Raw genomic sequence first — 12,500 nt, 5'->3', positions numbered from 1 at the left:
TGCCCGAAATATAATACTTCGACGTCCGCCAACCCGTAGGAATAAATCCTCGCAAAAAAACGGGCGGGAATATAGATTACCAACTTCAGGATATCAATGTCAAAATGATCGTGGTGACAAAGACAATCAGCGATTAGCGCGAAATTAGCCAAACTTTTTGTTGCCGATTTTCCAATGTTTTATTTGATTTTCAAGAGTATCGGCCGACAAAAAAAATATTCCTTATTCGTTAAAAATATTCGAATTATTAAACTCAAAAATTTTTCGATTTTGCCCACCCCTACTTAGCATCCTTATTCACCACCGCGCCTCTGATTACCCTGCGTGGGTCCACAGGCCAGGTAATTCCCATTATATTACCAAAGTTTTCACACAAAGTGATAGACCATGAAAATCACTGGTGCTGAAATAGCTTTCTGACATATACAACTACCTAAAGTTTGCTGCTGAACAATCAACAAAGAGGCTCTGGAGGGTCCATACCTTTATACTCTCATACAATATAACCACATGTGGCACAATTAGTAAACAAGCACAGGTATAAATTATTTTTTCTTGGGAGCAGCTTGTGCAGCAGCTTCTTCCTTTTCCTTCTTTCTCTTGGCCCGAATGCCATGCAATTTTGCGTTTGACCTAGCCATACGCATAGCTTGGAAAACAGAATGGTTACGCTCTTCATCAGTGATGGCTCTTGCCTTCTCACGAGTGAATTTCTGAAAGAATATTTGTTAACATTAGTCTCAAAAAAAGTTGGAACAAATTTTGTAATTGCTGACATAACGCCCCTCCATATGCATGAAAAATGCAGATGTTTGCAACAGTTGAAAAAAGCAAATCAGCACATTCCTGGTAAATATCAGTAATTATCACAAATTATTGGAAACATGTATAGTCCCCAGGCCGGTCTTAACTTAATCCATCTGTGAACCACTATAGCAGGTCAGGTATACAGTCACACTGAATCCGCTCTATCATAGTGTTGCCACAGACGCGCGGTAAAAATATTGATGTTTTTGTGGCAAAAGACATACGTATGTAGATGGATTCTTGCAAAATTGGGAAAACTTGCTGAAATATGGGCAACAACATCAAGTTGTTACAACCATGTCATGCTGACAAAAACAATCTGAGATTTTCAACAAATTCAGCCCTGTGAAAATCACAAGCTTTATTTGAGACGAAGTACAATGGCCGACTGAGGCAACAATGCAAAACTCATCATCCAACAGTTGTTGCATTTCCATCCAATAACCATACTTAAATCTAGACTGAAATACAGATATGTCCCAATTTGAATTGATACATAGGCTAATTGTTTAGATGAGCCTCCTGCACCGAAAATTCACGAAAGGATTATAGAAACAAGAGCAGCAGCAATTACAGTCAATGGGGAAATATCATATAGCATGGTATTCAACCGGGTTCACAATATACCCAAGTGTATATCAAGTCAGATTCTGGGTATACAAAAAACAAGTGGTATACTAGGGTTTCAAGCTATGGTCGAATATACTCCACACTACAACCAGTTTTGTGTTTTGAAACAGATGCAGTTAACGATCGACATTGGAATTCATTAATTTGCAGTGTTTGTTTTTCCACAAATTTTGCAAGGTAACTTACATGAGTGAGTAGAAACCCATACTATGCGAAAAAATAATTAGCGGAGAGATATACAGAAAACGGTAAGTCAAAGATATTCGCAAATTTCTGAACATAAGCTATAGTCATAAAATCAACGCCAATTTCCATGTTTTTCGTATCTTGTGACCAGAGTAGGATTTCTGTAACAACTTTATTAAACAACTTTTTTCTACTATATATTATTGAATAACCTTTGTTTGTGGGGTATACAAAAAAAATAAAAAGTGAAAAAGGTATAACACATAGTAAAAGGTTGAAGAGCACTGTTCTAAAGCCATTGCAACCTTGTAGATGCCGGCCATCAACCTGGTTGAAAAATTCTAGTCTGGTTACAAAAATTTTTGACACATAAAGTAAACTGACCTGTTTCATAGGAAGAACAGTTCCCTCATATTGTGAAGCCATCTTTATTTCTTCAGCCTGAAACAAAAAATGCTTTTTTAATGTTTGCTTCTGAATACAATCAAAACATTTGATGATTAGTTTCGATAAAATTTGCGGAAAGAGGCCTTGGCAGAGTTAGAACACAGCATACAAGTAAAATTTAAAAAGTAATAATGTTACAAAAAATGTAACCAATATTAAATACTCAAATGGAATCAGTTATCCCTCCGCAGCAATATCTAATGCTGAAATACAATTAAATCACAGGTAGAAACTGAAAATTTCTGACAATTTTTAATATCCCATTCAAAAGTACATGTCTGCTAGAAACTGGCACAGAGACTTACCGAACTGTCTCCCTTTTTGGGCTGGCTTGCCTTCTTGGGGAATAAGATCAATTTTGATTTGTATTCCTTCAATCTTTGAACATTTTCTTGCAACGACTCATATGATCGGTTACGCCTGCGATGGTCAACACAAATGCCAATGGTCTGAGCAAAATGTCTGTTGATTCCTGCAGCCTGAAATATGTATATAATTGGAACCGATACATCTGGAATGTTTGCTGCACACAAGCTTTCGTGATAAACGATATCTGGGTACATGAGCAGAAAGATGGCCTGTTTATGCACTAAATCATAGCCTCTTGAACAGTCAAGATAAGTTACGGCCGCTAATTGAAGAGATACTTCACAATACACCATAGTTATCAGCAGAGGTGCAGCCGAATTGTCTAAATGGGGTGATAGTTCCCATTCCACAGCCCTGCATGACCATGTACGCCAATTTACAACATGCTCGCCAATTTACGAGACAGTCTGGGCCTCCATATCGCCACAAACCGTCAATGCGCAATAAATCAAAAGAAAGGCAATCTGAAAACATCACCATTGGATAATTTCAAAGCTATATCAAAATTGGAATCGCTCTAAATACAGAAATATAATATCTGTGTTTTGCACAAGTTCAGAATTCTGTAATTACACACTACTGCAAACAATGATTAAATAGACAAAACCAAACTAAGAAACAGATAAGTAAAATGTGACATAATCAAAAGTCTTTTTCAAAATTTTCGGCCGAAATAGGAAAGCATCGGAAAATATATTTAGGGCAGCAGCCAGTCTGGATTTCAAGGCCTTTCCATGAGAAATCGGACATGTAATCACAGATCCAAATCCAGAAATATCGGCGTGCAATCAGTGGCTGAGACACGCCAAACAAAACTACAGGGGTGGTGACTCCTCTACGACCCATGGGCCGCGGCCCATCTAATTGGGCCACATGGGCCGTGGCCCATCAAGCTATGGGCCGCGGCCCCGTCAGGAAAAATTCAATTATCTTACCAAAATTTTCAATTTTTACAAAATTGTCAATATTCGAACCAAAAAATAAACTCCTGTAGTATGTGTACCAGGTTAGGGTTAGGGCAAAATTTTGTTAAGATTTTTTACATTATAGTTCTATTATGAGTTTGAGGACTGTCTGTGTTAGTCAAGTGAATAGTTTCTTTACACAACTTGATGGGCCGCGGCCCATAGCCTGATGGGCCGAGGCCCAATTTGATGGGTCGTGGCCCCGGCCCATGGGCCGAAGAGGAGTCACCACTTCCACTCAAACAAAATACAGAAATATGACAAAAATATTATACTGGAACGCTATCTAAACGGAAATAGTCAAGTTGGCCCCATTGTGTCATGTGAGGCATCAAAATTTACTTCTGTGACGCAGTATGACATAGCCTCTGAAGCGAGCAAAAGATAATCGATGTTAAGTTGACGCAACTTGCATTCTCAATATTTTCACAGAAATTATAAATCAGAATTGTAGGTTTTACTCAGCTCCAATAAATTATATACATTGTTAACGCCATCTACCAAATAATGGTATTTTGACAAAGAAAGCTTCAGTAGAAGCGACGCTCTACGACATTGAATAGCAGGCTGCTATTTTTCTGTAAAATTTCCTTTTAAGGAAAAAAAATTACTAGACAACATTAGAACTTGCTATTCAGAAAATGTGAAAAAAACCTTCAGCTCCTCCAAGGAAAATCCACGTCCTAATCGCTTCTTAGTGTTGTACTTGATTGTTGGGCATCTTACAACTGGTCTAAGTGGGCCTTTCACAGGTCTTGGAGCAATATGTCTTGCCTTTTCCAATCTCCTGTTATAACGTCTCTTCTTCCTTGCTGGTTGATTAAACCAACATTTTACTCTGGTCTGCCACTTTTTGTGGAAGTGGTTATTTGCTATAATATTGTTGTGCTTGATCGCCATTTTTACTGAAATAGAAAAAATATGATAGTACGCCAATATGTATAAAGTATATGTAAAAACGCCATCGTGATAAAATTAACCAATCATTTTTCAGGTTACAAGTTTAAAAATGGTTTAAAGTCAGAAGTAACTTGCATAAAACAATCAAGCAGTCGCGGGATTAGAGAAGATAAGGGAGAGGAAGGACATACCATGTATAGCGACAGCAAAAAGGCAGATCGGCGCAACTTTACCAGTTCACAACAAATGTTGTCACGCATGAATAACGTCCAGTATTTGATGACGTTAGGTGGAGCTACAGAGCATATCCAAAAGCCAAATCAGGGTTTTCGAAACGAAAAATTTATTTTTTCTTATTCATTCCCGGGTGATGGCGGTTGATTAAACGGATTAATCTCAATAAGAACCACGACCCCGTGCCAAACCATGCTATTAAACATGGTGGCATATAAAAATAGTAGACAAGATGTTCATTCCGAATGCATTGATTTGAAGTTCAAGTTCATAAAACCGCGGAGCTGAACTGTTAATTTAATTATTTTGCCGCTGATGGAGTGATGGGCCAAATATGAATACGGTTTTCATATTTGTATGGAATAGTGGTAAATTTTAATATTTAATCACATAAAGAACCATAGAGTCTCTCCAGGTTGCCATTCGGCGAACGGTGTCACCCTGGAATCGACGTGTGCTCAAATATACATATTGTTAGACACCAAGTGGAACTACCGTGTTTCCTCAAAAATAAGACAGTGTATTATTTCAATTTTCTTTTGAAAAATAACACTAGGGCTTATTTTGGGAGGATGTCTTTTATTTTGATTTATCGAAAACAAAATTACAACTTATAAATAACACGTTTTTATTTGAAATAACTGCTAAACATAGATTATTGATCATTTAAAACGAGTAGGAAGAATTTTGCGCTATCGACTAGGTCCTATTTTAAGGGGAAGGCTTATATTGAAATCATTTTCAAAATTCAGGCCAGGTTTTATTTTCGGGCTAGGTCTTATTTTCGGGGAAACACGGTATGGATCGTTTCGTTATAGGATACGTCGTGGACCTATTGATCATTTTGTTATTATGCTGTTGTTGTTAAAAAATCGCATTATTTTTAACCAATGACATTAAACAACATGATAGGCAACTCTGACGTCACTCCATAAGACTACAGGCAAAACATTGTATTTCATGATACGCTCCAATGCACATATTTCTCGTCGCCTTTCGCGTCCGTTTTCCGCTCGCTTTTGCTACTCGGCGTCTTTTTTACGTGTAGTACCTGCCTTTTTGCGCCTGTAACGAAACAAAATAATCTCTATATCTAAGAAGTTTTGCTTACTTGGAAAGCTGGAATAACAGGCAAGCTGTAAAGAGCAATTCTGGACATCATAGACGTTTTTTTTTATCAGAGAAGATTACAAACGCGATAGCGGAAAGATTTGTGTGGAACATTTTGCAGATAATGACAAAGTTCAAAGTTAGTAATTTTAATGTTTGCGCTTAATCATTGAAATTTCATTTAAAGAGGGTGTCATACAAAACTGTGTTGCGATACAATTCCATAACACAAAGTTTGCACCTATCGAACTTGCTTTTGTAGGTGAATTTATTAGACATATTACATATTCAGTTAATCGTAGGTAACATTGCTGGTACATAATGCATCGTAGATAGGTTTGTTTAAATTTAGGAATTTAGCTCATAGCCCACTAATTAATATTATCTTCTATGCAGGCGGTTGCAGGGCTGAATTCAACTTGCAGCCTTACCGATCACCTGACGATGCTCATTTAGTTTGGCTCGAGCAAGTCTTCTTGAAATGCTTGTGTGAATGGAAACTACCTATATTTTTTGCCTTCCTCCGATTTCGCATATAATTCTCACTGATTGTTGGCTGTTTATAATTCCTATTGATTGTGAATTCTGATTATAACAATGAGTTGAAAATTTTTTTACCTAATTTACTGGCACCTTTTTCTTGTCAATACTCCAAGCTGAGGTAATGAACATGACAATACATTTATGTCATCTGGAAGCAAAATATGCACACAAATTAATAGTTTGGCACATTGAGATAATACATCATGACAGAAAGTACAAGTTAAAGATATGTATGACCATCACATGGTAATTAAAATTAAAAAAAATTAATAGGGGCTGTGGAGTATGGAAAGTTCAAGACAAAGAAAAGAACAAATGTTCATAGCTCATGAACTCTCAATTTTGCCTCCATTGCTTTGTGAAGGCCAATATATTTCGAGTGGCTGAATTGGTTTACCTTTATGATAGCAACGATTTTGTATTTAATATAGCGAGATTATTTCAATTTAATTGAAGTGATATAATTTCCCAAAGCAATGCTTGAATCGTCTAGAATAGATCAGTGGTGTCAAACTCATGGGTTTTCGAGAGCCGCATTGCATTTTGAAAATTGTAAAAAGAGCCGCAAACAGTTTTTGATAATGTATACTTGAAAGATATTTTTAAGATAGTTTTAGTTTGTGACATATATTGTGATGCAACTAAACAGTTGGATTAAGTTTTATTATTTTCTTCGATTTCAAATGCAATTACATATTAATATTTGCATTCCACTATTATTGCAACATTTGCAAGTTACAGTATTTATTATAAAAAATCGTAAAATTCTATGTACAACCATCAAAATCATTTTTGAACAAGCTTTGAATAAGGAAAGAATAATACATACACTAAAAATAACTTAATCTAAATATATGAACCTAAAATTAACAAAAATACTACAGTATAAACTCAATGTTTCAATAATTACATTCGTCCTGGCGTTTGGCATCTTTTTTGTGTCACCAGCATACTAAGGCCAGTCTGAAATGATTTTATAGTACCAACTCTAACTAACGAGGCCACATGATCATGGGTTTATCTGGATCTTTACGAATGTTTAATTAATTCCAGTAATGCAAAAAAGTTACTTTTATCATTTCATGTATAGATCAGTAAAAAAACAAATGACAGATTTTTTCGACAAGACATTTCGCACTACATTGCGTGGCATAGGATTGCTTGAATTATTATTGATATTGATTTTTAGTAACTAAGTCGTTGTATAATTATATTAATATACAAATACATGGAAATTTTCTGTTCGAAGTTGGTCTTCGAATTTGTCATATTGACTGCTGAGCTTATTGTGTTTTTTGATTGTATTGATGGGAATATGACAAATTAAACAATGTGCTTCAGAATTTTGTGAAGAGCAGAAATGTTACAACTCCCATTTTCTTCGAAAATGCCACCTTCTTCGTGTACTTTGCGTTTAATTTAATTACTCAAGTGTTTTATTCAAGTATTCTTTTGCTAGCTTGATGTGTATTCTTAATTGGGTCAAAATGTGGACAAAAAAAATTAATATTCCAAAACTACTTTCAGTAAATTGTTTTCTGTGTGAATAATCAATTTCACTTTAGAAGGTTTGAAAAATCTATTCCAAAATACTATTACAATTATTGTTAAGCGTTCGAGGGCCGCACTGGAAGTTCTCTGGGGCCGCGAGTTTGAGATCCCTGGTCTAGATTGAAGTTGTTCAAAATATATATGATAGTATTTTATCATGAATGATGATTATACCCCTTCCGGAATTTCTTCTATAGTACTACCAAAAGTTGATGAACCAAATATAACACAGGTGCAGTGAGGTACCAGTAATCCTCATTTCCAAAGCTGTTTTAAGTATGTCTGGCGTGTTTTGTGCCTTTTTACAAATAAGACCGCTTATGCAATCTTACGCTTTGGAATTTTTAGTTATTTTCCTCAAGCCCTGCAGGATGTGGGGGCCATACACAACTCTACCGGAGGGTCAAATGTCTTTGCATGCCTCCATAGGTTGTTTTTCTATTGCAATTTTCTATTTTCAATTGCATTATATTTCTTGGAATCACACTCTCACTGATATGTCGCCAGACTTCTGATATCTCCTCGTCTGCTATAGTTGTCCTGTGAATAAATAATAGGAAATTGAGATTAGACGAATAGTTGAAAGTTTTGCTTTATGTCGGCTTAATTTCTTGATTGATATACTTACTATTTCTGCTTTTGCCTCTTGTGCTGCAAGAGTCTCACAATGCTTAGACAGGTTTGTCCACAACTTTCACATCTGAAGAAAGAGAGGAGATTTATTAATTTTCGTTAAGAATAAATAAAGCAGTCTATATGATTCAGAATGGAAAAGCTAATAAATCCAATATCTCATGTTTTATTTAAAAAATATTTTACTGAATTTTGGAAAATAAACCAACTAATAAAAGGGTTTAGTCAGAAAATTACAAGCATTCGTGTCTTCAAATACTTGAGAAATCAGACTATATAATATAGACCGGTATGAGTGAAATGTTAGGTGAACTTGTTAACATTTTGATTCAATACGCAAATAAAAGTGAATGCGTAATAGTATGTTACAATGAGCAGCAATCAACAATGAGTATATATCCTCACTGATTAAAAAAATCTAACTTGAGGTACATGAACTATTTGAAACCATAAGGAGTAAGTAAATATGTAATTTCGGCAAATGGGCAACTACGTACCGTACTGAATTAATAACTTCGTAGTATTTGACAAAGGCTGGCTTTCCCACATGTACTTAACAGTGCGATGCCCGGGTGTGATATACAACAATAGTATTCACCTTATCTTTTACCGATTTCTTTTTACCCCAACTTTCAAAAATATCATTAAAATCGACAACAACTGTCAAAGCAGGCACGAACACCATTCGTGCTACGCCTTGAAAGCAGCACACATCCGCTCGTTTTCGTCTCGTCAAGTATGTGCATTGGAGCGTGCTATCGAATACGATCTTCGGACAATAATGCCGGAGTTGCGCATCATGTTGTTTAATGTCATTGTTTTAACTAACTTAACTGGACAACAACAACAATCACATTGTCACTTGTCAGTCCAGATCAGATATAGGGTTACATGCTTCAACCGAGTGCCAGAAAAGTCCCTCCCCTAGTAATCTTGTTCGCATATGAGTGAATACCGCTTCACTAGAGATGAATACTTATCCCACATTGCATTTACATCCCAGGGTATTTTTTAGAAATATTTGTCAAAAGAGAGCTAATTCCGCAGACAAAAATTCCAACAACGCAGTGATAAAAAATAAATAAATCGAAAGTATTTTTCGATTTAATTATATTAGTGTATGTCTTCGTGGTCAACTATTTTAATTCTCCAAAACATGCAAATATTATGCTAGATAAATAGCAATGTGGTCACATATTACTTTGACATAAAGAAACTAATTCGGGGCACTTACGTTGACATTTCATGGTCGGCAGATTTCAGACTGATATTGTACGGGATACTTCTTTCATGCGTACGTGTAGCCTATATCAGTGCTCTTCAACCTTTGTGTTATTGCAGAACCCCTGATATCATTTTTCGTTTTGTTTTTTATGGAACCCCAAACAACAAAAAAATTAAACACGAAATATTTGTAATTCAAATATTTCTACTTCAACAAACGAAACAGAAAGAATGTAACAAGCGTGAAATTCAATGACTAGGTTGTTCTTGCATTTCCTTTGCAATCTTCTTGAATCATCAAATTGAGTAGTGGTAGGCCCGCAGGAAAATTTCACAGGGAAAAAATAAAATTGATGAAAGCAGTTTACCGGTATTTACAGAGTAGGCCATAAAATCCTACCATTTTTAACATTCAGAATGTAAAAAATTGGTAACAATAGTTTGGCCCACGCTGCATATATAATATATATAGTTTCTCGTCATTAGACCTTGTTTTATTGATTTCCATTTTGCTACCTCTATTCAGTCTATTCAATGATGTAGGTCTAATTTATAGTAATTTCCTAATTAAGCGTTCGCATCTCTGGGGCCGCATGCGGTCCGGGGGCCGCGAGTTTGACACCCCTGCAATAGAAAATCATGTCATACTTTTATAAAATGCCTATCGACTTCGAGCATCGACTTCCTTGTTCATTTCGTAACATTGGTCAATCAGCAAGATGCAAAAAGTGACGTAACAATAGACCCTTTCGCATCCGCTCAGTCTACTGAACTGGAAATATATCTGTGGCTCAGACAGATCCGCTCGCGTCCGTCACTCGGACAGATTTTCAGTCGTGGTTTCAAACAATATCTCGTTTTCGCAGTTTTGAGTGCTATTCGTTACGACCAAAAACTAAGTATGAATCAAATAAGTCAAAATCATCATTTTGGCTTCCTAGAAGGTGTGGTTTAATTGCAGTAAATAAAAATTGTCAAGATATAGATGTGATAAAAAGGGCTAAAATTCTCTACCGGTACGCAACGTTTTCTGCGAAGGATGCACTCGTGGCGCGTGCTTTCGGCGAAACTGTTGCTGTGTACGTTTCTCGTCTTAAAATGAACGTCGAAGGTGCATTTTGCGCTAACAGTACAAGTCACGTTAACTTTTGTACTGCTTTCTGATTCATGACAGCAATTGTTTTGCTAACAGCTAACCCCAGGATAGTTGTCTAGAGTGGTTCTCAACCGCCGGTCCGCGGCAACCTTGCTGCCGGTCCGCCAAATATATTTCAATATTATGAGCAAATTGAAAAATACGAAGTGTTGAGGGCATGCCCATTGATTTTGTGATTTTTTCCTCATTGATTCCGTAGTACCGTAAATATATACGGTAGTACCGGTATTCGTCTAACCACCAATTTTGGTGAAAAGTCTTCCGCCCAGTTCAATGCCTGAACGGCTGGATGTTCGTTAAGTCTATGACCTCATAACGGCGGCTAACGTCATGACGGAGGAGTTTGATCATCCTACCTGTTAAGTTGGGGGTGGGCAAATTACGGCCCGCGGGCCGGATCCGGCCCACCGAAGAGTTTAATCCGACCCCTTTGCGTCTGCTAAAATTACGACTATAGTTTTTATGGATATAAATATTCGTTGAAAATATCGATAATAATAACGTAATATTTACCTTGATTGTTACATTGTGCTTTTTATTATTATAAAAACTTTAACCTAACTTTTGTAAATAAACTGTTTTTATTCTAGTTTTTCATATCGAGTTCTGAGCCTCCGGCCCAGTAACCAAGTCTAATGTCTGTAACCGGCCCAATCAGAAAAGTAATTGCCCACCCCTGTTAAGTCATCAATGATAGCACGCACATAATAAGGTACCTGATTGAGAAGTTCGCACGTTCCGTAATTTGACAGTAGGCCTATAATTTAGCGAGGTTTGATTGTAAAAGGGAGGCCAACAAACAGCAAAGTTAAATCCAGTTCTTTCAAAAACAAAAGAAAAAAAGTGGTGTTGACGGAGGAAGAGACTGCTACTTCAACTTTACAACATGCCTCGAAACGACCCTGCAGCAATGTTGATATAGATTACGCAGAAACGAGCAAAAACGAAAAGGAGAGTTTATTAGGCAGTATGATAAGAATATTTGGAGCTAGGTTTCATTAACGCTCCCAACAGCGGAACAGCTCCGCTTCCCGTGTGCCTAGTCTGCGCCCAAATTATTTCAAACGACGTGGAAGTCAACGCTTTACTTCTCCTTGCAGAAACATTAAAACCGCGTTTAACACGTGTAATATGTATGTATGTTTATTCGTATCGTAATTGTGATACATTAATAAATGAACAATTATTATTAAATAACACAGGGTGCATGCACAAGACCTACTGGCCTAAAACACAAATGTGCGGCATGTAACTCTTTTGACAAATAAAAAACAAAAAACATTAGATCAAATATGTATAATATGGTCTCTTGAATAGACAGTTGGGCGATGGGTCGGTTGGTGTGGTGAAAGCGGTAAGGGAGGAGTATACAAAACTGTTTATACAGGGGAATTTATAAGACAAGATAATATTTATAAACAGAGACAACACAACACCAAAAGACAGTCTCTCATTAAATTGGATTATCTTCTTTTGCATCGCCTAATTTAGTCGTAATTGCATTCTTTTGATTATGTTTTGTGTTAATGACATTTTTGGTTAATTTTGAAAGCCCGCCGGTCCGCGAAATTTGTTTCTAAATTTTACCGGTCCGCGAACTGAAAAAGTTTGAGAACCACTGGACTCTAGAAATCTTGTATATATATACTTTTTGCCATTATGTTCTTGATCTATAATATATTTTGCGATATATAATTTAATATTCAAAACTTCAGAAATGTAGAATTTATATTGTTGAATGAATT

General features: G+C 36.3%; 1 protein-coding gene across 1 annotated transcript; it reads right to left on the bottom strand.

The window, feature by feature from the left end:
• Nucleotides 1–467: 467 nt before the first annotated feature.
• LOC120341448 (large ribosomal subunit protein eL13-like) lies at nt 468–4,633 on the bottom strand. Its single transcript, XM_039409952.2, has 5 exons — nt 4,496–4,633; nt 4,059–4,309; nt 2,376–2,549; nt 2,008–2,064; nt 468–713 (listed from the first exon to the last, which is right to left on the bottom strand). The coding sequence occupies exons 2-5, from the start codon at nt 4,302–4,304 to the stop codon at nt 546–548; spliced, it is 645 nt and encodes a 214-aa protein (XP_039265886.2). The 5' UTR covers nt 4,305–4,309; nt 4,496–4,633; the 3' UTR covers nt 468–545.
• Nucleotides 4,634–12,500: the final 7,867 nt, after the last annotated feature.

Source organism: Styela clava, chromosome 14, assembly GCF_964204865.1.
Source record: "Styela clava chromosome 14, kaStyClav1.hap1.2, whole genome shotgun sequence".
Classification (NCBI taxonomy): domain Eukaryota; kingdom Metazoa; phylum Chordata; class Ascidiacea; order Stolidobranchia; family Styelidae; genus Styela; species Styela clava.
This window is presented reverse-complemented; position numbering and strand designations above follow the sequence as displayed.

Bases quoted from the DNA above. Each gene is read 5' to 3' on its own strand.
- LOC120341448 (XM_039409952.2), bottom strand. From the start codon at position 4,304: ATGGCGATCAAGCACAACAATATTATAGCAAATAACCACTTCCACAAA. The intron at 2,065-2,375 runs GTAAGTCTCTGT...TTTTTGTTTCAG, and splicing joins CCAAAAAGGGAGACAGTTCG to GCTGAAGAAATAAAGATGGC. The intron at 714-2,007 runs GTCAGTTTACTT...ATATTCTTTCAG, and splicing joins CTGTTCTTCCTATGAAACAG to AAATTCACTCGTGAGAAGGC.